This window comes from Ammodytes marinus (genome assembly GCF_949987685.1).
Source record: "Ammodytes marinus genome assembly, chromosome: 15".
NCBI lineage: Eukaryota > Metazoa > Chordata > Actinopteri > Uranoscopiformes > Ammodytidae > Ammodytes > Ammodytes marinus.
The window spans coordinates 6964274-6992236 of record NC_137219.1 but is presented as its reverse complement, the minus strand read 5'-3'; the positions used below and the strand labels follow the sequence as shown (position 1 = coordinate 6992236).

Here is a 27963-nt window from a genome sequence, read left to right as displayed (position 1 = left end):
TGGGAGCTTCTCGTGTCAGTTGATGCAGGTGACCTTGAGACTGTTGCCAGGGAGTTGTGATCAGACAGCGCCATACAGCACCCAAACATGAGTCATCATCTTTTTAGAAATTAAGACAACCCCATCGCCTTAACCATTAGAGTCGGTCTAAAAGGCTTTAGGGACAGATTGGATAAAGATTAAATTTAAAAAACCATCAGGATGCTTCTTTATGAGAGAAACTCTTAAATAAATAATCAAAAACAAGTAGCTAACTTTTTTTATTTATTTTTTTACAACTGAAACAGGCAGGTCGAGGCAGGCTGCGAAGGGGAGTTGGTTGGGAGATCAGCCTTCGTCAGAGGCCCGTGCCCAGAATAACCTTCCAGGCTGGTGACCCTTATTACATTAACAAGCGGACCAGAGAGGAGTGGCTGGCCAAGTGGAAGATGGAGGTGAGTACCCCAGCTCTGTCCCAGCCACTGTAGATTAGAGGGTGAATGACAGGCGTAGGCCAAAAATTGCCAGGGTCAAAGATAGGGTTTGTGGTGTATTCCCTGGCCAAGTGTATTTGATGGGTCATTGAATATCTCATGAAGGTACCATTTATTTCAGTGGGTTTCCAGGGCCGTCGGCTCAGTCAGCTCCTGCATTTCCTGGCTTTGTTCTTCTTGAATATTGTATTAGCAGTAGAGAAATCACATACAGCTGCTCTGATCACATCTGTTTGATGCCTTGACATGATTCATGCTTCCCGGATGAAGATGTAGCTGTAAATTTAAACGTGCATCATTCTGACTGCTTTTGAAGTGTTGAAGCTGTGGTAACGTGATTCTACATTTAGTAGAACAAGGGTCAGTTCACCTAAATCACCAAAAAATGTGCTTTCTCCGTCACCCACAATGGAAGCCAGCCATGCAGATGTTCTCTTTCCATTTACAATATGCCTGTTAATCCGGACAATCAAGAACACAAAAGGCCGCATGAGTGGGTGCAATTTGCTTCAGGTTTTTTTTAGACGATGAAATTCGTAAATCTTGTTGAGATCCATGACTTTGACGGCTTATCAGACATCACAGCACTGCACAGTGGTTAAGGATTTTCCCACTCTTGACTTTTGTGTCAAGATAATTGAGGTAAAAAGCAGAAATTAGTTGTTTACATTACAAAGTCTAAAGTCAAGCCAGGTTCACCTTTTCTGTAGTTATTCCTTCCAGAAATAGGTTTTGTTTATTTTTTTCTGTTGTTAAGCACTTTGTTACAGTTAAGGCACTATACAAATAAATAAATGTAAATGTAATAAGGTGCAAAAGTCGACCTGAAAAATAGTTCTAAATACATTTTCAACGGAAATGTAGAGAAAAAATAAACAGTTAAAAGCTCATTCCAGACTTTGGAAACTTCCAGTCAGTTGCTATTTTGTAACTTTCAACTATATCATACAATCTTTCTCGAGCACCACTTTCAAGCCACTTAATGGACCTTTTGGTGCGATTGTTGTCAACTTCCGTTTTCAAGTCATGGAATTAGCCTCTCATCTCTTTTAAGCCAACATGGACTTGAAGTCCTTGAAGTGTTGAGAGAAATGGAAATGTTGAACTTTAACAATTCTATGGAAACTTAATATTCTCATTAAGACCTTGTGATACAATGGAAAGCTTCAAAACCGCTACTAAATGATGGACCTTGTAGATTGCTTTGTCAACAAAACTTTTTTGTTTGTTGCAGCATTCAGAATAATCACACAGCAAATGTGGTAACTTATCCAAGCTCTGATTTCACTTTGGACCATTCATTGAAACTCTTAAGTACAGCATGATGCTAGACCGTATTATTATGAAGCTGCCCATATTGCTCATTACTTAGTCAAGTTAAATATGACTCCTGGTTGTAACGTGATGTAGTGCATCTTCATCTGTTACATAATGAGGAGTCGCCGTAGTATCATCATGGGGTCTTCCAGTTCTCCTGCCTCCCTGCCCCCCCCCCCCTGCTCTCCTCTGAAGAAGGCTCTGAGAGCAGCCATAAAAATGTCTCTAGGGAGGAAATATTGCCAAATTAGCAGGACATGTCTGTGTCCCGCAAGAGAAATGTCGTAAATACCAGTAGGCAGTTTGTGTTTCGCAAACAGAGATGCATGAACAAGTAGCACTAGAAGGCTGAGATTAAAGTGGATTTGCAAGATGCAGTGTCCCTTCTTCTTCTTCTTCTTCTTGTCTCTGGTGATCTGCAAGCTTTTATCAAATTTGCACAAAGACTGATTTGTTCTGGCATCTTAGCCCCTTTCCTAAAGAGTTTTATGATGCATGGACTTAAGTTTTGGTTCTCTTGGCACAGAGCCTCTTGATGTTGCATCTTTCTGCAGTGGGGAGGACTAGGTGGCTTAAAGGGTTACTGCCGTCTCACACTTTCTCCAGGATTCTCTCTTTTTCTTTCACGTGCCTTGTGTTACAGTGGACTTCTCCGTCGCTCCCTCTCTCTCTTTCCCTCCCCCATTCTTCCCCTGACCCCTCCCCCAGCTATGGAAATGAACTCTGTGCTATGGATATGAGGGTGAAGATGAGGTTTGCAGCAAATTTCCAGCCCTGCTTGCAAGACAGCCTCTTGGTTCGCTGCCAACATTTTGCAAGTCCTCTCTAGCCAACCAGAATTCCTGTCGGCAATCACCTGACCCTGAATTCCCAGACAAAGAAATGTTCATGCTTTCTTTTTTTAAGCGATCTCTTCTACCCTGAGAGTGGGGGTGAAAAAAACTCAAGCCCCACACTGGATTATGAGGGTTGCGCGCTGGCGTGTATGGGTATGTGCACTGCATTGTTTGTTTGATAACACGAGGGCGGATAGTGTGCATGTTTGATTAGCCTGCTTACAGCGAGGTTGGAATATGCTGACTTCAGGTATTTCCACGAGAGTTGTCGTAAAACCATCTGCTCTGCATGGCTTAAAGGGAAACCGCCTCTTTAAAAAAAAAGGAGAGTGAGCAGGCTTTAGCCGTGTTTGGGAAAAAGTTGCTTGCATGAAAAAAAGTTTTTCCCGTGGGGGTGAAATATGTGCTGAAACTATTTCCTGCTTCATAGCAGCGGCTAGAAATGTCAAGAGTAGCACACTGCTGACTTAGGTCAGATATATTTACCTTAGAGACCTTACTGTGTTTTGAGAGCCACCATGATTTTACCTTACATAACATTTAGCTGGGAAAAAGGTGAAGTTGGTGTGTTGGCCTTAAAATCCTTTTCCTTGCAATCATTGAGTAGTTGTATCTATTTTGCTCATAGAGATAGATTAACTTGTACAAGTGCAATTTGATTAGTTGAAAAGATTTTTTTTAAAGGGCTCTGGAGTGAGCCGAGTAGCCTCCTCAGGGAGCTTTTTTAACAACTCCACTTGTGGATTCATGGGGACTTCTGTTTATGTATTCATGGCTGACTCTGTAATATTCCTAATTATCTCTTAAAAGGACGCAATACAATGAGAACCAGATGGCCTATTTTAACTGTGACCCCCCAAGGCCACTTGTGAAATACACAGCCTTTGTAGGGATCTGTGCTAAAATAAGGCTAATGAACAACCTGCCGCCTGTGCATTTTCAGACAGTATTTCCACTTTAAAAGTAGCCTATTTTTAAAGTGTTCTTGGTCTGATGCAGCATGAGTTACTACACCTGCTCCTGCACAAACTAGGAAAGTTTTTACTATTTGTTTTGCGGTCAAGCTCATGTCTTTGCAATGCTGCAGACATATCTTACTGTATTATCCATCAAACAATGACACAAAACAGTCCCTGCTGTGGCTCTCCTGCCTGTTGCGCATGAGAGACTGCTGTATTCAAAGGTCAAACTCTTTTGTGTTGCTTCAAAGACTTTGCTGTCACGTTGTGTGAGGAAGTAATGCTCAGTGACAGTTTATTTTCTAACTCTCACCTTGAATCAGATTTTTCAGAATGCTTGTTTGTTTTTTATTCAATGGCACCTGAACTTGTACTTTAACATAATGTTTTGTAAATATCTAAATAGTTTTCTGTTGTCTTTGTTTGGCATGTCAGTTTCCAGGCTTTTGCACAGTGTTGCCAATTTTCTCTTGTAAAGTTAACAACCCTATAATAACCCGTTGTTGTCTTATAAATAACCAAAGCCACGCAATAAACGTAACCTTATTAGATACTTATGTATCATCTGCACATTCCAGAGGCCAATATCTCTTCTCTTTTTTCTGCAACCTAGTGCACTCTCTCACCCCTTGAGCCCTCAGGGTATCATGCTGCACAGACCTCTAAGTCAGATTATCCCTTATTGTGCACCCAACATGTCTCTACACTCTGCTAGACGCCTGTAGAGCTTCTGCTTTCACTCTACACATAACAAAACCCGCCATTACTGTTAGTGCATTAACTTTTTTTTTCTTTTTTTTCAGTTGAATCCATACATAACATACTTTTTACAAGGGGGGATTCAAGGTTCAAATGTTTTCATTGTGATGTTGTTTGGACACATTTGCTTTGCTGTCTTTATACCTCTACAGTGGGTCTGCTGTCATTTTTGGTATTCGTCTTCAGCACGGCGTGACAGCGGATATAAGAGGTGGTATTTCTGAGCTGTCAGTGTGCAGGCGTGTGTGTGAATGATAAAGACCGCATTGTGTCCCTGCTACCTCCTTTGCTATTTCCCCCTTTAGACTAAGAGGGCCTGTCTTGCTGGTGGAGCTGCACACACACTGTGAGGCCCCCAAAAGGGGGCATTTACAACTGGGAAGAAGTCCAGAGACAAATATCTGGTTCTTATAGCCACTGTACTTTCTCTCCTCCCCCCACTGGCACTCTCAGCGTCACTTTCTCATTGGCTCGGTGGAGAAGGAACCCTGGAGACAGTCTGACCCTAAACACACCGTAATGAGCACAGTAACAGGAGCTCAGCCACTGAATGGCCATTTACAGATCTAACAATATATATGTGATTACTGGTCACCAGTGGCTACCTCTGGAGTAAATTCTTAAACTCTTGCTTTGCAGTTATTCTCAGTCAGCCCATTTCTTCCCGTCTGCCTCAGTAACTGCTATCCTCAGTTGTCGATATGATTACAGATTGTTTCTCCCCATGCAAAAAAAATTGCATTTAGCAATTTAATTGACATTTGTTAGTTTTTGCAGTTTACCATCTGGAACCATACATCCAAGCAAGCTGTCGAACACTAACTCCAATGTGCTTGAGCTGGAGCCAAGAGGCCTAACACATGTGGCCAAGATCTTTGAACCATCCATCCAGCACTACAGTACAGATATTTATAAACCACAGCAGAGCCTGTTGATTGAAGAGCACATGTTTCTACTCTTCTGCTCCAAAACCCCTCCCCACGCCGGCTAGGCACCACCTCCCCTTAAAGGCGCTATTGTTTAAGAGTCACACTTGGAGAGGGCACGGAGGATTGTGCTATACACTCCTTCTTGCCTATTTGCTCCAGTCCACCTTTGGACATGTACAGTGTGTGCGAGACCTGAGAACTTAAGAAAGATTTGAGCAAAGTAAGCACAGCTGTGCAGCAGTGCTCTCACGTGGAGCCTATAGTATGAATAACACGTGTTTACACATGGGACTGCAGATATGTATATTCCGTAAGTGTGTGCATGTTTTTGAAGAAAAAAAAGTAAGAGCAGGATAAGAAAGTTAACATGTGTGTTAAGTACTACCGTTTGTGTGTTTGAGAGAGAGAGAGAAAGAGAGACATCAGAATGAGTGCAGCTGTTAGGGATTTACTGTGAGAGGCTTAAGTCCCGGCTGCATCTCGTCCTCTCTGATCGACCTAGCGGTTCAGTGTCAGGTACCACAAACCTAGTGAACTCCCCACTGCAGTGCTGGACACTGTAGAGTTAACTGTATACCATGCTGTTGATGAATGGGCCTTACATTCGGAGATAAAGCAAAGGCTGTAAGAGATTCTGTACTTACAGGCAGAGACAGGATGCACAACTTATGGTGCACAGCTAAGTGGCTACAAATGCTATCAGCCTATATGTAGACTGTCTTTGGTAGTTATTGATTAAAATCTATGTTTTCTGTGTAGCATGCATTTCTACCTCAAGCTGTCTCAATCAATGTATTTAAACTAAAACTCACCCATTTCTGTACAGTATTTCCAATCAGCTACATTGTTTTGGTTTTACAGCTCGCAACTTAAAAGATATAGTGCGTGAGTAATTCTGTTATAACAACAACACTGTTGGAACATCATACATGAGGTATAAGTAGGATTGTCTTCCTTCTGCTGCTGTATGTAAAAAAAATGTATTATCAGTAGAATCAACAACTGAATCATTTCATAGGTGCTTCTTGAGCTCTGGTGACAGTTTTAGGGGTGACACCAGTTTATAAACACTACCATACTGAGAAATACAGAGAGTTTTGTGGAGCTGATATGCTTAATCAACGTTCTGTCAATGTATATAGCAATGGCTTGAATCAACTGACATTCATTTGTATGAAAAAGTTAAGCACTATAGCTGTAACTTTTGGTTGACTCTCGGATCTCATCAGCGTTTGTTTCAATCGCATTCAGACAACTATGATGCAGTTGCCTATATAGACAAAGTTAGCAACTAGCTGACAAACGCAGTAAAGCATTGAGCCGCTTAAGACCCTGTTATGTATGTCAGGTGTTATTAATTTGGTGACCACCAAAACAGAGCAAAAATTCGGGCTTGGATTTACATTCATTGGGTGGCCAGAGAGAAAACCCTAAATTAATGCTAATGTTGGTATGTGTCTGCTAGATGTTAAAATTGTCATCGGTTGGCTAACAGGTTATGCCATTACAACTTGTAAGTTGATAATATGTCAGTGTTGCATTTACAGCTTGTGACTAGAGCTGCAACGATTAATCGAATAATCGATTATTAATCGATTATTAAAATAATCGCCAACTATTTTGATAATCGATTAATCGTTTTGAGTAATTTTTTAATAAAAAAATTCCAAATTCTCTGATTTCAGCTTCTCAAATGTGAATATTTTCTGGTTTCTTTAATCCTATTTTGACAGTAAACTGAAATATCTTTGTGTTTTGGACATAACAATACATTTGAGGACGTCAACATGGGCTTTGGAAAATTTATCAAAATGTTTCACCATTTTACGGACCAAAAAACTAATCGATTAATAATCGATTAATCGAGAAAATAATCGACAGATTAATCGATTATCAAAATAATCGTTAGTTGCAGCCCTACTTGTGACAAGTGGCTGCTAAGTATCCCTTGCATCTGTTTTTTATTGTACAGATACATTTGAGGATGTGTTTAGCCTAGCATAGCACAAATCTGCTACAATTCAGCTGATATGTGTTGTTTATTTAGCATTTAGCAGTTAGGTGTTGGAGCCATCTCAACGGATTAAAAAAATAGTAAAAACAATTGTCTGGCACCTGAACACTGTCAAGTACTCAAACTTTGCACTATAATACTTGGTCTGATATACCTGCAAGCTTTTCCCTGATTTGTTTTTAAGAGTGTGGTCCTCAAGTTGACATGCATTTCACCCCTTCTCTTCTCTGTTTGATATTTCAGAGGTTTTGGCTCTGAGAGTGTTAGGTCTGCCTTTTATTACAGCCCTGTTCCATATAGGCTGATAGCATTTGAACAACTGTCTTTCAAGTTTTATAAACTTCAGTGGTCTTTCAATCTTATTAGTGGGAGAGGATTTTTTCCCCCAAGCTGCCATACTTGCAGATGTTTAAGCAGACATTTGAAAAAAAAAATCCTGAGTTAAAAAAGTCTAAATCCCTTTTTGTCAAAATAAGTAAATATCTCCAAACACTGCTACCTGTCCGTACTGTGTGTGAGCTGAAAAGAAATCCATTGTTAATACACATCATGAGGCAATGGGCATGTTGCTAGCTACGGTGGGCCAACTTTGTTTACATACCAGTGTATAGAGCCCAGACTGTGTATTAACACCAGCTTTTTTCAGTACACAGCACACACAGTATGGACAGGAGGAGAAGATTGTGAGGAGATCTTCACCGATTTTGACAAAAAGTGATTTTGACAACAATCTCCAGAATCGCTGACTCCATCGTTAAATAATAATTTTCTTACAGAAATACACTGTGCACTGCTTTTATTGTTTTTTACCCCTTGCGAACGAGATGTCTGTGTGTTTTGTAAATAAACTCAGTCCTGATACAAAGCCTTAAACACTGGACCTCATCTCAAAAGACCTATACTAATCAGTGCTGTCATTGGGTTGTATGTTTCAGGCAGAGAAAAAGGCCAAAGTGATGTCAGCGATGAGCGCGATGAAGGATCATGTGGAGGATGAAGAGACAGAGACCCAGAAAGAAGAAGAAGTCTCAATAATCAGGCACACATCGCCTTTAAAACAGCAGCAGCAGCAGCCTCAGTCACACACTCAGTCACAGCCTCTGTATCAACAACAATCACAGCCGACGTTGTTGCCACCACAACAACAACATCAGCAGCCTCCTCCTCCTCAGCAGCAGCAGCCTACTGACCCAGCCTCCCCCACTGTGGCCACAACCCCAGAGCCCATTGCCATCGGAGGCGGAGACAAGACTTCCCCCAAGCCTGCAGACACTGAGCCCGAGTATGAGGTAAGATATAGCTTGGTTGGTTTGCAGACTGATTAATGTACGGCAGGATTTTGAAACCAAGACCTCGATTGGAAAAAGGATTTGGTTTAAGGCCAGGGTAATCCCTGTCGAGTAAAGCAGCCATTTACATCTAATGGTAACTTATTCCCTTTACATGTGTCTACTTCATGGAGATCCAAAAGGTTTACAAAGAAACCAAAGATATCAAGTTGTGTTTTTTCACAAGATGTGTATAAAATTATGCAGAAGATCTATAGTGTATCAACATCTGAAGTAATACTGCAGCATCAAAAACAATGTTTTGTGTATAATGGGATGTAGGTTTCACTTAGCTATTATTATTTAACAGACTTCGTTCAGGTTTTGCACAACTGTTCATAATACCCAGGGGGCAAAGTGATTTTATGGACATGGAGCGTTGTAAAAGGTTGTTCACCAAAAATGACATCTAGGACCTTCCACGATCACAACCTGGGTGGACAACCTTGTCAACAAGCTGCTGGTAAGCTACAGTGGGCCGACATAACAAATCAGAACCACTGTTTAAGTGAATGGGGGTGAATGGGGATGGGCTAATAGGGAATTAGGACATTAAAACAACAACTTTTTGTATTACAGTATTTTCCAAAAGGTTTGAATAAATATCAAAAATCATCAATATCTTACTAATGATGCGAACATTTGCATGTCTGCAAAGCCCCAAAATCTAGATGTTGGAAGAAAACCAAGTCAATTTGTTTTTAAATTTTGAAAACAAAACAAGTGTCCAACTGCCTGAAGCCTTTCCTAATCACAGTTCAAATTTGATCAATAACCCATAGAAAATACATTTTTTACACAGTTACATTTCATGTGCCATGGACCAAAAGTGTCCTTTTGGAGTCTCCAGCTGGTATTTTAGGAAACGGCTAGACATTCCCTTGGAAAAAACAGTGTAAAAAATTAATTTTCTTAATTTTTTACACTGTTTTTTCCAAGGGAATCATTCGCTTTCGCTTAACCCATTTAGCAACCCATTCGCTTAAACAGTGGTTCTGATTTGCTCTATGTCGGCCCGCTGTAGATTTCCAGCAGCTTGTTGACAAGGTTGTCCACCCAGGTTGTGATCGTGGAAGGTCCTGGATATCATTTCTGGTGAACAACCTTTTACAACGCTCCATGTCTGTTTTTACAAAAAAAGGGGTTTTGCCCCCTAGGTATAAATTTATTTTCTGTGAACTTGCCCTATAAAAGAGAAATGAACTGACTTATCATTTGAGTTCTGATATCTGAGATTTCAAACTAAAAAGACAAAATGGACAATCAAAATTATCTTTGGTTACAGCCTATCTATAATTTGTCCCCCTGACAGTCCATACTGTAATCTTACTATCTTGGTCTATTCTGTACACACTGCATTTATAGCATGCCTATCTGTCTCAGTTTTTTTAAATTGTTAAATGTTAAAGACAGCGATATATGGCTTTATAAATAAAAGCGACTTCACTTGACTTTATCATCTGAAAGAAAAACAAACTGAGGTAGACAGTATTTAGAAGGGTTTCACAACTATGCCCAGAAGTTAATACAGAGCGGATGATTTGTCTCCTATTTTGGCTGCAGGACGGTCGTGGTTTTGGCATCGGTGAGCTGGTTTGGGGGAAGCTACGAGGGTTCTCGTGGTGGCCAGGCCGCATCGTATCCTGGTGGATGACGGGACGGAGCAGAGCTGCCGAGGGAACCAGATGGGTCATGTGGTTTGGAGATGGAAAATTCTCAGTGGTGAGTGCTCCGAGCCAAAATTAATATTGCTGTCAGGTGATTAAAAAAATAAATAAATAATGTATTCCCTTCACTTCGTCAGGACTTAAGCAAAACAACCTCCCGTTTATAGTAACAACCACACACTTTATAATGAGCTTCTCTTTCTTTTTTGTTTTATTTGCTCAACCAGACGCTCTTTTCCAGTATAAGCACACATTTAAAGTAATTAATCTCATGACAGTCTTTACCTCAAAAACACTTTTTTTTTACGATAAACAAGCAATTACTCATTTCCTGTGTATTTTTACAGGTCTGCGTAGAGAAACTCCTGCCTTTAAGTTCCTTCAATAATGCCTTTCACCAACCCACTTACAACAAGCAGCCCATGTACAAGAAAGCCATCTATGAGGTGCTACAGGTGAGTAATACCTGCCTAATAAAATGAGCTCATCGCCTCAAACGTCATAAAATTGAAGTGTTCTTATTTTTATAAAACAACATTTAAGAGTTTAATATAGATCATTCTTTTTACTCAAAAAGGGGTCAACAGCGATGTACAGCAACTCTAAAGCTCACTAATAAATTAATGCATGTTGCTTGTTTGTTTAATCCATAATTTATTAAAAAATTTGAAAGAACCACACAGATGTGGTTTCACGGGGAAAATTAGTACTTGAACTATTTCTGCTAATATCTCACTAAAATCTTTCCTGATCATCCACTGTAAAGCCAAAGGTTGTATGTGCATATAACAAAAACTGTATGAAAATTCAGTGCAATTAGCATGTCTCATTTCTAAATAACTGCTAAGAAGAAGGGAAAAGAGAAAATAATGTATACAGTGCCTAGCTACATTATCTGTAGTCTGTATTTGAGGCATTGGCCACACTACAAAAGTAGATGGCAATTTCTGTTGATATATTAAGGATGAACTTCTGTCGTTAACATTTTTTATGTGTTCGTAGGCGGCTAGCACCCGGGCAGGCAAAGCCTTCATGGCCTGCCCCGACAGTGATGAGACAGAATCCTCCAAATCAGTGGAAATGCTCAATAAGCAGATGATCGACTGGGCTATGACAGGATTTCAGCCCACTGGACCCAAGGCCTTAGAGCCACCAGAGGGTAGGAGAAAGTCAATATTATTAAGCTTTGTTGTATGACTTTTGTAGTTACTTTATATTTACTAGAAATTTCCAATGTGTATTACCTTCTTTATTATTCATGGATAGAAGTTTATGGAACCTCTTCAACTATGTGATTGAATAATGTATAATGCTGCCTGTGATAATAATTTTCTGATTGCTGTGCACCCCAGAGGAACGTAACCCATACAAAGAGGTTTATCCTGAGATGTGGGTGGAGCCCGAAGCAGCGGCCTATACGCCTCCTCCAGCCAAAAAGCCTCGCAAAAGCATAGTGGAGAAACCAAAGGTCAAGGACATCATTGATGAGAGGACACGAGGTACGGTGCCTCATTTATTAAGTTAAATAGGAGTCATGAACTCTATATTCTGTCTATATTCTGACTCTGCTGAGTTGTGCATCAGAGTAAGTGGTCAGAGAGGAGTAGTGTGTATTTAGAGTGGTAGGTTCAAGATGAAAGAGAGTGATGCGACAAGGCAAAAAAAAGTGGAATCTATTTGTAAGTCAATAAATAGATGCTTGTTTGAGTTTATTCCTTAACAAGCTTTATTGATTTTACTGTTTGATGCCTGGGCATTAAGTACCTGATTGAGTTACATAATTCAGGATTGATGTAGCATAATTTTAGAAAAACTAGTGTTAAAATATGTTGTTCAACTTATTAGTTTAGTTAGTTAACAGTTTATTTTTCCATTTAAGATATTTTTTAGGTGTTTTCCAATAGACAGTTGTAGGGACAGAGTTGAAATGGGGAGAGAGGGGCACGACATGCAGAAACGACCTGGGTCGGAATCAAACCCGGGTCTGCTGGGACGGGGACTGAGCCCTCGTGGAACGTGCTCTATGCACTACACCACGGGAGCGCCCCTAATTCTCCATGTTTGACCAATCAATAATATTCTTGTTTCATTTAATGTCATTGCATTATATGTGCAAGCACCATGTATCTTTAGAATTGTATACACTTTTAAACTATAATTGTAATTAAATGGAGGTGGAAAGGGGAAATGTTCAGAAGTGTATTGTTAAATGTGGAGTTTGTAAGCCTATGTTTCTCATCAGTTCAGTATCATGTTTTTTTATTTTCAGAGCGGCTTGTTCAGGAAGTGAGACAAAAGTGCCGCAGCATAGAGGGTAAGTGATGTGTCCTCTCTGCCTATGAACACCTAGATGACCCAAACAATTACCCTTTGTGTTGACAAGCAAGTGGCAGAAATGTATGTATCCGTTTTAATACAACAAAGAAAAGAATAAAGATAAAGAAATCAAATATTCTGGATTTTTACTGCTTTACTGGTCTGGCTCCCTCGTGAACTCCCCCCCAAACATAACCACCTAACCTCATTAGATCTTCACCTGCATCACAGCTGTTTAAATAGTAAAGTGTGAAGTTCAGAGCCTTCACACCTCTCTGACCTCTCGTGTGTTAAATCCTGGTATACTGCATTTCTTTCCACAGACATCTGTATCTCCTGTGGAAGTCTGAACATTAGCATTGAGCACCCGCTGTTTGCCGGAGGAATGTGCCAGAGCTGTAAGGTAAGCTGTGATCGAGGTCAATAAAGTCTGGGGCTCAAGTCAACTACTGGGTCGTAAAAAAAATCACTGCTCCTTTCGAAGCTAATAATAAACTGAACATGTAGCAGCACCTGATGTGACCCCATAAAGCTGTGGATTTTTAAATATGTCTGACTGCCGGCTTCTGATTTGTTTCATCGTGCGTCCTTTTAACAGAACTGCTTCCTAGAATGTGCATATCAATACGACGACGATGGCTACCAGTCATACTGCACTATCTGCTGTGGGGGGCGAGAGGTGCTCATGTGTGGAAACAATAACTGCTGTCGGTGAGTTTTCTACTGGGTTCTTCTGTGCAAAGGAGGTGTTAATAGAGTCTTAACAGCCACACTGTTTTCAACTACAGCGTAGATGTAAATAATGATGGCATCTTTTGTACAAAGAAGCAATATATTACATGTGTATTTACTGTATTTGTGTATTTTGATTGGCAGGATCATAGTATCTCACAAAGGGTACATTGTCAGGTTTCCATCCAAATGTAGTAATACATTTCCAGTAATTACATCAATTTCTTTCCACTACTGGCATTTGGAGTTGAGTGCATCACTTTGCCTTTTTATGAATTTGACCTAATTTCAGAGTCAAAGGAGTAGACACTAGTACAATACATGGTATAGGAAATGAAATGAATGAAAAAGATAAAAAATTATTTGCACGCACAAACATGACAGACCTAGCCTGGCACCGCCTGCCTACCTACTTCCGCTCAATTTTCATTTCCTTTCAGTAGTCAGTCTGGGGCTGCGGTATATTCGCAGGTTTTCTCCGTCCAGATTGTTGACGGTCCAATCAGCGACCATAGGGAGTGGCTGAGAACAATGGCGTTGAGGTTGTGCGCCAGTTTCAGTTGTAGTCAGAAGCCGGCCACATGACATACGTCACAACCAAACGTTATGCGATTGGTTATGGCAGATTCAGAGTGGCACTGGGCAGATCCAATAGTTTTAAACTTCAACAGACACCCGCCTTCAAGTGAGGTTACGTTTGTCAATTGAGCGATTCCAGACCTTCTGTACAAATTAAATGAAGTACGATGGTCTGGTAGGACCAGTCTATGACAGACCCAGTTCACCGTGAAATTGGCTATTTTTCAAACAGACACTGTCAATCTTTATATAGGTCCAAAACAATGCCCAAAAGGAAGTGCCACCTTCCAAATTACCTTTTAATGTTACTGCATCGCCGCATTCACCCAATCAAAATGTAGAACTTATTTCTGGAGGCTGTTAATATGTCCACTATCATAACTGAAAAGGCACATTTTAGTCTAGCAGTGTTTGATATTTGAGATCTGTCAAAAAAATGTACGCAAATGGCTTGTAAATGAACCGAACCATACACCCAAAACTTCCATAACTTTGACCCATAATGACTTGGCTAATGTACATTGCCAGCATAGATAATGTAGGGATATTCCCACTTTTGTTTCTGCAGTCATGTACAATGAACCTCCAAGGTGGTCCAAAAACAAACTGATACAAATATTATATCAAGTGTGGTTGTCAGTTTTCAGATGAATAAACCACTGTCTAGTCCAATAAATGATCCTCATACAGCAAGGCTAGAGATTAAGATCGAGGAAAATACCACCAAAAACAGATTGTCAGCACATGTTGAACCAATCAACAAACATTGTTGGTTGTGTTCAGATGATGGCGTTTGATATTATTTTTGATGACAACTCGCTGTCACTCTAAACTCATTAGAAATTGAAAACAATTTACAGGAGACCTTGTAGATACAATTTTGTTAAAAGAAGAAAAAAGAAAAAAAGGGTTAAAACAGCTGGATACAGTCATTTGTGCAAATGTTGCTGAGACTGCAGTAAATAGTCCATTTGTCCTAAATATTTTCAGTGGAGTGTTTACAGCAGTAGGATTGTGTATGTGGTGTTGACTCATAATAAACTAAAGTGCCTATGTTTATTGTAACAAAGACTACGTCAGCAGGTGCAACACTGAGATTCATTGATGTTCTTTTAATTGTGTTTGGAATCGGCAGACTTGGGATTGTTTTACAATGAGGGAAATATGTAATATCACCACCAGACCTGTGTTTAACGATGTGTCTCAAACAAATTACTAGAATGATAGACGGTTGTGGATGACAATTCCAGGCTCCTAATCAGGTAGATTTGTTTAGACTTTGTACACTACAGTTACTTTTGTCTGTACAAAATCGGTTCTCAGCTGTTAAACATCTAAATACCCTTTTTAGAAAAGCAACTGATGTGGATGTTGAAATGCATCTAAATCAACAAGATTTTACTGTGAACCGTTCTAACAACATTTACAATATTTTGAACATGCACTTCACTAATGTTTAGCCTCCTAAACCTGTCACCATGGCTTAATGCTCAGTTTGCCAAATCCCCCAGAAAAAAAATAATTCATTTTTTAAGTTTGTTTGAACACAAAACGTGTCCTATCTGTCAATAAAAGTATTTGTTTCTAAGGTAAAGTGAATCCAGTATGTTTAAGTGACATTTTAGGAGTTTTTAGAATATTTTGATGATGATCGGGATAGTATTGTGAATCGAAATTATTTTGGCCAGGATAATCATGACCCTTTATGACATTACATTTTCTTATTGTCCCATGTCTAGTCTACTACATTATCTAATACTAGATAGATGTAGTATATGTCCATCATTGCTTGTACTAATTAAGTTCCTTGGCCTGTGTTCAGGTGTTTCTGTGTAGAGTGTGTCGACCTCCTGGTTGGTCAAGGGGCGGCCCACGCAGCCATCAAAGAGGACCCGTGGAACTGCTTCATGTGCGGTCAGAAGGGCGAATTCGGTCTACTGGGGCGCCGCACTGACTGGCCCAGCCGTCTCCAGCACTTCTTTGCAAAAAATCACGACCAAGATTTTGTGAGTGATGCCCCTTTAGGCTAGTCTGGAAATCCAGACCCATATCTAGATAGACCTTCCCAACTCAAGGGGCGGCTTCTACGCATGCATTTCAAATACCACTGCACACAATTGGATAGCACTACAACCAATCAGAGCAATGGACAAGGTGACATATAAAGCCCTATTCGTTTAGCGAACAGCGGGGTTAACTGGTAAATTAAACTTTTACCGTGGTCGGTCGGCAAAACATTCTTCTTACTTCCTAATGAAAGATTTGAGTTCCGTCTTCCAAATCGTAAAGTGTCGAAGCCAAAGCCGTCTCAAACTCAAACAACATATCAGCAGCCATCTTTGTTGTTTATCATCATAGCTTCAATGGCGCATGCACAGCACTGTCGTCATACAGTAACGTCATGGATCTATTAAGAAAGGGTTACGTCCGCCCCAGAGCACCATACATAGAGCTCTGGCCCGCCAACATCAGACAGAACCAATTGAAACATAGCTCAGAAATTTCTGACATATTTAATGAGCTTAAATGGAGCGTGCCCGGACCAACATGCTGAGCAAATTTAATTTGCCAGCGGCAGGTCTGGATTTCCAGGCTACCTTTAGGCTTTAAATCCATACTACTGTAAATGTCTTGTTGAGTTTTCTTCTTTTTTTCTCTTGTGCGTCTCATTTTATTTTCCCCATTCTCTCGGTGTTGTATTTCAGGACGCACCAAAGCTTTACCCCCCAGTCATGGTGGAGAAGAGGAAACCCATACGTGTCCTTTCGCTATTTGACGGCATAGCAACAGGTTAGATGAGAACTGGATCCCCTTTCTCTGATCAAAGTCTGTGTGAAATGTTCTATGTATCAATTTACACCAAATGCACAGTGCCTTTCATCAGCACTTCGGTCATAAAGTTGTCATGTATTAACACCATCTTAGTAATTTTAAGAGTTTATAAATCAACATATGACTGATATCAAAGCGCTATATTGATGATAGGAATGTGATTCAGTAGTGTGAGCATGTTTCAGATACTGTATAGTAACAAATGGAGGATTTGACTGGTTATTTCCATTACTGCTTGGAGTGGATGCACAATTAATTGATTTTGGTAAACTTATCAAAGGGTTTGTCTTTAGTTTTCTAAGTTCTGTCTGACCCTTGACCCCTCCTGTGCAGGGCTGCTGGTGCTAAGAGATCTTGGTATCGAAGTGGATCGCTATGTTGCTTCTGAAGTGTGTGAAGACTCCATCACTGTGGGTATCGTTAGGCATCAGGGTCGCATCATGTACGTTGGGGATGTGAGGAACGTCACGCGCAGACATGTACGTTTTTTATTTATTTATTTTTGCTTACTGTTATGTAAAGTTTGCATGGTAATTTTCAGTTTTAGCGTGTGTAACATTAAATGGAGTTGTCTTATACCGCAGCAGTCTTGTCTTGCTGACCATTACAGCAGAGGAGAGACTGTAAGAGTTACAAAAACTGGTGAAAGCGCTAACAACGACAGATTCTTTCAGTCTGAAATGTTGGAAATTAGCACATATTGAATGATTGATTGAATTGACTGCTTATACTAGGCTATGATTATATACAGTATAAGTTGCAAGGCAAACCAGTAATTCTGCAAGAAAATTAATTATTGCATGTTCCTGTTTTAAAACAGAAACACACATTCATCAAAAAAACTTATAATTTATCATTCAATCTGCGCAGAAAAATGGGAAAGAGACTGTTGAAAAATGCTATATTTGCGTGAGATGGAGAAATAAAGGCAGCACAGGCTGTAAACTCTGCTGAAATAGTTGAATGTGAAAGAGCAAGGTCAACTTCAGTTGAGTTGTGGCTCTGGCATAAACCTGAAGTGGATGATGAAATAGTAGCTGCTCTCTTACTCACATTTTTACTTCTCCAGCCGTAAATATGAGCTGGACAGCTACTGCATCAGAGGACACAGTATCAGAATTCTCATCACCACACACTGTATCATTTTATCCCCTGACTGTTAACGCCAAACTATCCCAGACTCCAGTTGTCCAGCTTGATCCCTTAAGGCGCGGCGCCCAAATCATATTTATTACCGGCTCAACAGTCCTAATGTCTGTCCTAGACTTAAGAGGCTCAACTGCAGTACAGGCTGGCTTATTTCTGACGGCAGGACTTGAAGTTCTGTATTGAAAAAAAAAAAAAAAAAAAATCCCTCTTTTTCTCATGTGGGGACATTTTTGTGAATGAAACTTGCCCACAAATGAAAAGGAAATGGCCGAAAAATAGCAGTTTTAGTAGTGGAGATTATGCAAATGATCCATTCTCATGAATGTGAACCTCCTCATAAACATGTTGCACACATCATGCAGGAACATGCTATTTATTATATCACAAGTGTGTGCTGTTTTGGTGAATCTGACTTGGAACACCCGTTTAAGCAAACACTGAAGAAAAATGCAAGAGAAGTTTAGCATAAGAATATAAAAAAAGCTTGCGCATGAGACCAAAAGTCTCCTAAACAGCAGTGGCTATCTTTTTGTAACACTGGTGATCCAAAGACACAATAACCTTCTAAAACATAAAATCTTAAGTCTCTCTTATGCTTGACTATCAAGGTTAGGTCACATGCCAGATATATGTAGTTTACGGACATCAAATTAGATTTTTCCTTGCCACTGTGATTCAATATTTTCAAAAGAATTAAAAAAATATGTTGCTGCTTTGCCGCATAACGTAGGTGCACAAACTTATTAAAAAGGTAGAAACTGGATACTAGAAAACAACGATATTTTTCAAAGCACCCACTAGACTCCACAGGTAGAGCTTTTATTTGAACAGTATTTGTTGCACAATGTACCTGAACGTTTACCTATACTGTCTCTTTCTTTATCTCTGTGTTTCTGACTCTGTATCTCATCTGTGTGCAGATACACGAGTGGGGTCCTTTTGACCTAGTTATTGGTGGGAGTCCATGCAACGACCTCTCTATAGTCAATCCGGCTAGGAAAGGTCTTTTTGGTAGGTTCATGACATTCTTTGTTATTTAAATCTGTTCAAAATGAAAGATTCCATCAAATACCAACCAGTTGATTAGACAAAATCAATTCAGTATCATCTCTATGTGCCCCTCACTGTACTTCAACACTGTGTAATGACTGTTTGTGTCCCACAGAGGGCACCGGACGCCTGTTCTTTGAGTTTTACAGGCTGCTCCACGAGGCTCGGCCAAAGGAGGGGGATGACCGGCCTTTCTTCTGGCTCTTTGAAAATGTGGTTGCGATGGGTGTCAGCGATAAGAGGGACATATCTCGCTTCTTAGAGGTCAGCTTCTATACATCAACATCGGCTGCTTGCTAATTAAATAGGTTATCTTATCCTACAGCCAGGGCTGCTCATACACTCACACAAAAACTGAATAGCTTAATCTTTGAGATTTGATTTTATTTTAGATAGAAAATATCCCGCAAATGAAAACCATATTACAAAACAAGTGACATAAAATTAATTATGAATACAATATTACGATTTTGCAGAAGTTAAAATGTGAATTTTGATCTATTATAATCATAGTTCAAATAATGTATAACTTATTAACTTTATAATTGAGTATAATTTCACACAAAAGCTTTATTAATACATTAAATAACATTCTTACAGAAACCTCTGGTTTGTACTGCTATTTAACTTGATTTCAACAGAGAGCTGGGTACATTAAGATTTTAAGGCCTCATCTTCACATCTCAAAAAGCTCACCTCACCTTGCTACAGCCTGACTCTTGCCTTTCTATTGGTGAAGCCTTTATTCCTGATGCTGCATCACTGGGCTGTGCTGAGGTGGAGAAGGGGTCTGCAGGACAGGTGGCCCAACATATTTCAAATGAGCATCTGAAGAGAAGTATACATGACCATTACATTGTAATAATAATAAAAGGTAAACAAATTAAGAAATGCATAATAATGGATATTAGATTAGATTCAACTCTTTGTCATTATAATGAAATGCAGTTTAGTATCTAACTAGAGTGCAGACGCATTAAATATTGGAAAGGTAAGGTAAAATGAAACCGAAAGGTTTGCTATTGCCTTTTATTAAATCAGAATCAGGCCTTCTGATTGATATTTCATGGCTGTAAAGCACTTTGAATGACCTTGTGTCATTCAAAGGATGAGTGCCTCAGAAATAAACTGCTTGCCTTGCTTAAGGTATGCAATCTTAACTCTTAATTCTTTATTTATTCCCCCCGTGTTGTGAGCGTATTACGCCGGTACATGCACAGAGACGGCTCGGTGCAAGCTGACAGAGACAGTGAGCGAACAGCGCTGGCTGCGGCAGCTACATGACATCGTAGCAGTGGGACACAGTGTAGCCCACTGATTAATTTAATGACGAGGAAAACACCACACAATAAGCGCTCACATTTTTCGCCAAAACACAAGACTCTCTTCACTCTTGCTGAGGTGACTACACACGGCCAATCAACGGACAGTGTGTAGCTCCACCTTTTCGGCACCCTTTCAGGCGGCTGGTACCCCTACGGAGGAGTACTGAAGATGGGAGCGGCTTAGACAGGTTAGGCTCGCCTATATCCGTACCCTACCCAACTTTTGGCAAATGGAAAGCCAAAATAACCGGACCGAAACCGCTCTGACCCGACTCGCTCTACTCGGTGGAAACGAGGCATAAGCACACTCTAGATAGTAAAAACTGTAACACAATAAACCAAAGGTTGACAAGCACTCGTTATAAAGAGGATGGAAAAGGAATAGCTTTCTAATGACTATTACAAGCAGAGCAAACTATGGCTAACAAGATGTCAATAAAAAGTAATGACAGGTGAGGTAACACCTGAAAAATCTTTCCAAATGTCTCTGATGAATTTAAGCTGGGAATAACGTTACCCATCTTCCAATAGTAAGATAGCAAGTTCACACACTGATCCAACAACGGTTACAACAATGCAACACACTATTCATTCATCACATTAACATTGTGATGTTAGGCCTACCTCTGTCTTTGTCACGTTTTTCCTCCTCTTCTTTTCCTTTTTTTCTTCCCTTGGCACCAGAGAGAGTTGGTCTTTTTGACATGGTGCTGTTTATAATATAATAACGCCCTTTTCTTCTGGTCCCGACCGGTGAAGTGGCCGTTCAAATACCAGGCTGGTCGTCAGAAATCAGGAAGAGTCTAACGATTTATATAATAGTTTATCGAACTTGATTCGACTGCAGTGTAGATAAAATATGATGTGAAGCCAGTGACGTAATGGTTGATGATTATGAATGCCCCCTTGTGGCACTAATCCATTATCTTGTGGATTATTTTATATCAATGGAAGGGTTAGGGTTAGGGTTAGACTCTTAATTTTGCTGCAGCAATGTGCTATGTTCAATGTGCTTTAATGTACTCTTAGATAGCAGTGTTTCCCCTACCATTATACAGGCCTGGCGGCCCTGCCAGGCCAACGGGACCCCCCGCCAGGCCAACAGCTGCCCGACTTTTTTTTATTTTTTTTATTTTTTATGTTTTTGTCTCCGCGCCGCGGCGCGATGCGCGTGTGCATTCGGAGCGCACATGTCACACAGGGAAACTGACGAGAAAGAACCTTTCTTTATAGGTCCATGGCATACACTGCAGATATTTAGGATATTTTGAACAGGAAAACGTGCTGAGCAAAATTTAGAAAGTTAAAGTCGCTACGTCGCTGTGGCAACCAATCTGTATCAACAGCTGAGACAGCGCAGCAAGTTATCTTGAAAACAGCAGGCTATTGTAGCCCTACAAGCTTTATTTTTTTGGTATTTTCAATGCTACTTTATTTTTAAGTTTTAAATTGAGAATTAGGCTACATGAAATATAATGGTCGGAATACGAAATTTGGCTTATTTTGCACACATTTTGATTGATAGGCTAATCATGATGTGTAGCCTAGGTTATTCATTTATTTTAAATGAATATTTGATAAATTAAAGAAAATGTTTCATTATCCAGATTATTCCAGAAATTAATACTAGACTCTTAGTGTTTGTTGTATTTTATTTTCATATCCATGTGTTTTTCTTCAATAGTTTATATGGCTTGTGTCTCCAAATTATTCCAGAAAATGGTTTTAGGCAGGACATATATGACAGCTGTTTACAGAGCAAAAAAAAAAAAATCAGATTTAGCTTCTCAAAGTGCACCAGATTGATGCATTTAACTTTAAAAAGGTAAAGGTTTTCCACTAAGACCCCACTAAGAAGGTCCATTCTCCCCCAGCAGTCTCAAAAAATCCTGAGGGAAACACAAAATGTACAAACGTACTGAATGTGAAAGCATAACCCTATGCCCTAATTTGTAGCGGGCTGTCAAAAGAGGCTCATCCATAATACGGTTAGTTTTGATCGATTTCTACTAGAAATTTGGTACGCATGCCGCGCGCATACTCTTTATCAGCTTTTACCACTGGGCCTAAAATAAATTCTAGGGGAAACACTGGATAGCATATTTTGCTCTTTATATTACATTTTATTATTTAATGAAGTCGTCAGATGTTAGTTTAAAAATAACCCCTGGTTTCTTGGGATATTGTGAAAAGTATATTGAGGCTGAGATTTTCGGAGATGTTCACATCCCAGATAAATACATTTTAGAGGGTTAAAACTAGGATTGTGTCAAAACCAGTAATATTATCCTGGTAAATGGTAACGCTACTTCACAAGATTCTGTAATACACTTATAAATATAAAAGAGCCTCCTACCTTGGTTTCTGTCTGACTGGTGTCTTTTCTCTTCTCTTGCTTGAATTTCAGTGCAACCCCGTAATGATTGATGCGAAGGAAGTGTCTGCTGCCCACCGCGCCCGCTATTTCTGGGGTAACCTTCCTGGGATGAACAGGTTGGTGTGCGAGGGAAGCAGTAGCCTGTGACGTACACAAAAAGGAAATGCTGTTTTAAATAGCCCTAGACAAGATGACCATGACAGTCATATACAACCAAAATGTTACTTGTACTCCTGTTAAAACTTGTTGTAGATATAAAATTAAGCATGATTCCGACAAATTCTGGTTGGAGAAAAATGAAATTTTCCAGCACATATTTTTTTATGTTGCAGGTTACACGCTAGGTCTTATAATAAATTGTCTGCTGTCTCTTTTCAGGCCGTTGAGTGCTATGTACAATGACAGGGTGGAACTCCAGGACTGTTTAGAACACGGCAGAACAGCTAAGGTACCTATATGTATGTAATATAAAAACATTTGTGTCGGAGCATAAATCACCTGGTTATATGTCCTGTAAGATGTGTTAGATTATCAGTAAGCAGCTGTGGAATTGTCTTTACATTTCTTACATTAACTTAATTTGGTAGAGGCTTTTTGTCTAAAGCCATTTACAAAGCAACAACAACAAAAAGTCATATTTATTTTGATTGCATTGACAAAAGCAGGAGTATGCAATTTTGCACACGGGTGGCCTCCAGTGGCAGTAAGAGGTATTAGTTTGAAAGTCCATCATTCAGTACTGAAAAAAAAAACATAACATTTGGCGTATTTCGGTGAAAGTTTAGAAAGAATCTCAGATTTTGCTGCTTTAGTATTGTAGCATCCCCGGCTGAATGATAGTGTGGCTCTCAAACTGATGGTTCACAAATCTATATTACAAAAGTTTAATGCACGTGGCAAACACATTGTTAAAAAGAAAAGAAAATATCACCGTAAATGACATAAGTTGACTAAATGACAAGCTTAAGTTAGCATATTATAACTTCAAATACATTTAAATTAAATTATATTTGAACCCTTTTTACAAAATTCATAAATTGCCTACATAAATAGTGCACAATTATACATAATGTAACCTCTCTTTAACACACTTTACCTGTACATTTTAATACACGTTTAAATTAACCTTTCAAAGGTGAAGCCGTTACAACAGTGACGTTAATTAGCTGACGGTAAAACGGCGCTTTATTAAGCACACATAAAACAGTAAAAAATATACAAATTTTTATTTCATGCATGTAATAAACCACACACAGTTTGATGATAATAACAAAATATGAAACGAAATATTGACAAACCTTGTGCCGTTTACTGCTAGGTGCTAGCCGTCAAAAAAGAATTTCCCTTTGCTTCTTCAAAGCGATTCTCTAACTCACACTTTTTACCTTGCTGTTCCGTTTCCGGGAGCGATCTTTCAAAATAAAAGCACCCGCGTATGGGCTCAATTAACTTAGCCGTGAGTAAACCATAGATACTATATAAAACAAAAATAACCACAAAAAAAAGACTGCAAATACAAAAGTATATTTGACCGTGGAGTCATTTACAAATATGCATCAAATAATGAGAAACACAAGTTCTAATCATGGACTCTCTATTGTGCTCATTCGTTATTATTTGTAATGTCTGCAATGTTTTGGCAATACTGTTTACTACAATAGTCATGACAATAAAGCTTTTTGAATTTGAATTTGACTCATATTTCTCGTGTCCGTTTTCTCCCTCTTTCTCAGTTTGAAAAGGTGAGGACCATCACCACCAGGTCTAACTCCATCAAGCAGGGCAAGGACCAGCACTTCCCCGTCTACATGAACGAGAAGGAAGACATCCTTTGGTGCACTGAGATGGAGAGGTACGTTAACGTTTAAGATTGTCTTTTTAACTTCCCATCTCAGCTCTTCCAAGTGATACAAATCTCTAAATTTTCTCCCTGTGTGTCTCCCCTCTATTCTACTCCCTGTACGTCTGTCTGCTTCTCTGGTTGTATTGTGTCTTCTGGTCTGGCTTATTTTTTCAATGTCAGGATTTTTGGCTTCCCAGTCCACTATACGGACGTGTCCAACATGAGCCGACTGGCGAGGCAGAGGCTCCTGGGCAGATCATGGAGCGTCCCAGTTATCCGCCACCTGTTTGCACCACTCAAAGATTACTTTGCCTGCTCTGAGCAGCGAGAAAACTCACTCTGAAACCATTTTAGGAATTACAACCGTATGTTGTGACTTAGAAAAATTAAGAGCCTTGATCCTCAGATTATACTACACCGTATAATTTGCAAGCATCGAAAACGTTGACGTAGATTTCACTTTATTTCTTGTATTTGAAATTGTAATTCTTATTCTATTTAATTTTGATATGTCATTTTACCTTTTTAGCAGTGTTATTAAGTATTGTTGATTTTTTTGTGCAAGCTATACTTGAGACTATGCTTTTTTTTCTCAAGACACTGAGACGGAAAAGTGCTACACATTTTTTTTAAAGACACGGCGATGAGATGGGGAAAGAACCAAAAGGGTTTTGAGAGATAGTGAAATGTTTCTGCTGTGTGAGCAAACTGTGCGTCTGGGAAGGGGTGGTGGTGGTGGGGGGCTGTGAGATTCTCAACATGCAGTGCAGCCATGCTTCCAGCTACTGAGCCTCACAGAGACGTGAAGAGAAAAGGCGGTTTTTTTCTTCAGTGTCATGAGAGCTGTGTATCTTTAAGATATCCAAAATACCAGATCACATATACCTCTTTGTTTACAGTTTCTATACACAACTGAAGGTAATAACGGTACTACTGTAATATGGTTACAATACCATGGTGCTCCAAGGTGATGAGAAAAACATCATAGCCCATGTGGCACTACAACTTTAGACAATACGGAGCTGTTAAACCTGTTGCTGGAAAAACTTGTGTTTCGATTGTTTTTTTACACTTGAAGAAAAAATTGACCATTCTGTTCTGTGCCGTTTTGTTCACTCCAAAGGAAACACAGGAGTGACGGACAGTAGACTGCAAAAATAGATGTTATCCTTTTTTTCTGCGTTTTAACAGCTTTTATACAGTTCGTACTGGTGCTCATTCAGTCTCTCAGCGTTGCTACACTCTGCACAAACAGATAGTGAAGCTATAGCCACATGGGAAATGATGTTTTCTGTCATTCTATAAAAAAATAAAAAAATAAAAAACTTAAGATCAACGTCTGTGAAACTAGTATTTACTATCTAGTTTCATCCTGACCAATGACATTACTGTACAACTGTTTTAACACGTGTGGTCGCTGATAAGGGAGGGAGGTTGACCAGGCCGGGTAACTCTGCTCCTCAACTTCCACGTCTCTAAACTGAAAAAATAAATAAACTTGTCAGGTGCAAATCGTCAATATGGTGCGGCTTCACAAAGTTCTTCTACTTTTTTATAGCAATTTTGTGCTGTTTTATCAACATTATAAAGCACTTTTATATGTATACTTTCTTTTTTTTCTTGATGTTTTAAAAAATATTGGTTCATGTGAATTGTTTTTTTTTGTGTTGGTTTTCGTATGATGTGAACTGATCTACCCTTGTGTAATACTTTTTTGTATACAGTAGGGCTGTGCCAATAGAAGTGAAAGAATGGATTTTGATATGTGAAACCCATGTTATTTGACACAGTGTACAGTAGATGGATTGCCATTTGTTACCCTTAAAAGAAAACCTTTCCCTTTCCCCCGTCATCCATATTGTTTCCTGTTTTAAAGCAGCGATTCAGTATGATACTACCCAGAATTCAAAGAATGACTATTTCTATTGAGATTGTGAAATCTAAGACAGAGTTAAAGAACTGTGTCATGCGCTTTGTATAATATTTTGTCCCTTGTGAAGGACAGTTTTGCCATTTCCCTGAAAAATAGTAGTCGTCATGTTGACACAATATAAGTACTGATCCAAATGCAGATTACATTCACAAACTAAATTCTCTTGATTGTAACCTCTAAACTGAACATGGAGGATTTAAGCTGCAGTTTGTCAAAACGAAAAACTGACACAGTGTTCGACAAAGACGTCAGCACTCAAAGAGTAAAGAGGCTAATAAAAACAGATGTTATCGCTTATCTATATCATATTTAAGATTGAAAATTTTGAAATTTAATTTCTTAATGTAATTAATTTCTTAAGTGACCTTATTGCCATCTATGTCGATGCACATCGGGCTCAATGTGAGCTCAAGTGCTGTGTGATATTTTTAACCAGATATTATTTCCCCCCCTTCCTCCTATAATACTGAACATCCCCTGACATTTGTACATTGTTGTACATAGAGTTTTTCTGGTTGCTGTTTCAATTTGTTTTTATCCTTTTTTTTATTATTATTACGTATGAGATGTACAAATATAATTCTTTGCTAATATATATATCATCAAATTAGGAGAAAAATCTTAGGTTAAAAATTAAAAATCAAGTGACAAATTTGATTCAAAACTTGCTTTGAGCATTAGATATAGGGAGACTCCAAGTCGATTTTATCGTATTGATTTGTGTGTGTCAAGTGAATCCAGATTTTTATGTCATGTGATATTAACAGTGGCCTATGGACAGCTTTAAGATGAACGGTCTCAACTTCACTGCACAGCCCTACATGGTGGTGTTTCATTTTATTTCATTTTTTTTCTTCCGTTTCCTTTTGTAAGACTTCAAAAAGAGGGATTGTAGGTGTTTTTTTCCAATGGTGCTAAACATTTTATCTAATCAAGAAAAATATATTTGATTGGAGGAGAAATAAAAATGTCTCGACAATGACTGTTTTTAAGTTCCTTGTAGTAATGGAAAATAACTATTATTTCACTCGTATAAATATATTAACAAAGGCATTTTAACTTTGTACTTGAAAAAATAAGGATAACAAATAATGAAAGGTTTCCTATATTGTTTTAGACTAGAGATTGCTGTAGTTGGTGCTTATCTGTGGGAAAATCGTGTGGAAAAAAAATGGTAATAACTTTTACTGTAGCATAATGTATTCTTAATACGCATTGCTTCTTAATCCTACATTCCATGCCGTAATATTCTCTATGCCTGTTTTTCAAAAAAAATGTTGTTTTCAATTGATTGTTTTTTTTCTTTTAAATTAGAAACAACATTACATTTTTACTGTTCAAGGCCGGTCAATAATTCTATATTCGGTGAAACTGTTGGCACTCTGTGTGACTTTCTTTCTGTCATAACTGTTTATGGCCTATATGCTTTTTCCTCAAGACCAGTTCGTACAGCAAATGTAGCAGTCATTCTCCACTTTGACCTTCCTCCCCATACTTATGTTTAGTGTCCAGAGAGAAGATAAAGGCTCCGTATGTACTTGTGCT

At 39.1% G+C, this 27963-nt stretch overlaps 1 protein-coding gene across 3 annotated transcripts in view; it reads left to right on the top strand.

Annotated features, from left to right (window-relative positions):
• Nucleotides 1–27963, top strand: part of dnmt3ab (DNA (cytosine-5-)-methyltransferase 3 alpha b) — a 45797-nt gene extending 17834 nt beyond the window's left edge. Inside the window, exons 6-23 of one of the 3 annotated variants that reach the window (XM_080042443.1) lie at nt 288–434; nt 8223–8576; nt 10179–10337; nt 10630–10737; nt 11285–11441; nt 11635–11781; nt 12552–12596; nt 12922–13001; nt 13197–13309; nt 15732–15915; nt 16615–16699; nt 17075–17220; nt 18811–18901; nt 19056–19204; nt 22673–22758; nt 23021–23090; nt 24376–24494; nt 24666–27963. In XM_080042443.1, coding sequence (XP_079898569.1) covers nt 288–434; nt 8223–8576; nt 10179–10337; nt 10630–10737; nt 11285–11441; nt 11635–11781; nt 12552–12596; nt 12922–13001; nt 13197–13309; nt 15732–15915; nt 16615–16699; nt 17075–17220; nt 18811–18901; nt 19056–19204; nt 22673–22758; nt 23021–23090; nt 24376–24494; nt 24666–24828 — 2403 coding nt within the window. In that variant the 3' untranslated portion in view covers nt 24829–27963. Of the gene's footprint in view, nt 1–287; nt 435–2708; nt 2780–8222; nt 8577–10178; nt 10338–10629; nt 10738–11284; nt 11442–11634; nt 11782–12551; nt 12597–12921; nt 13002–13196; nt 13310–15731; nt 15916–16614; nt 16700–17074; nt 17221–18810; nt 18902–19055; nt 19205–22672; nt 22759–23020; nt 23091–24375; nt 24495–24665 lie in introns of those variants that run through there. The other 2 variants (XM_080042445.1, XM_080042444.1) reach the window with 2 other exon arrangements.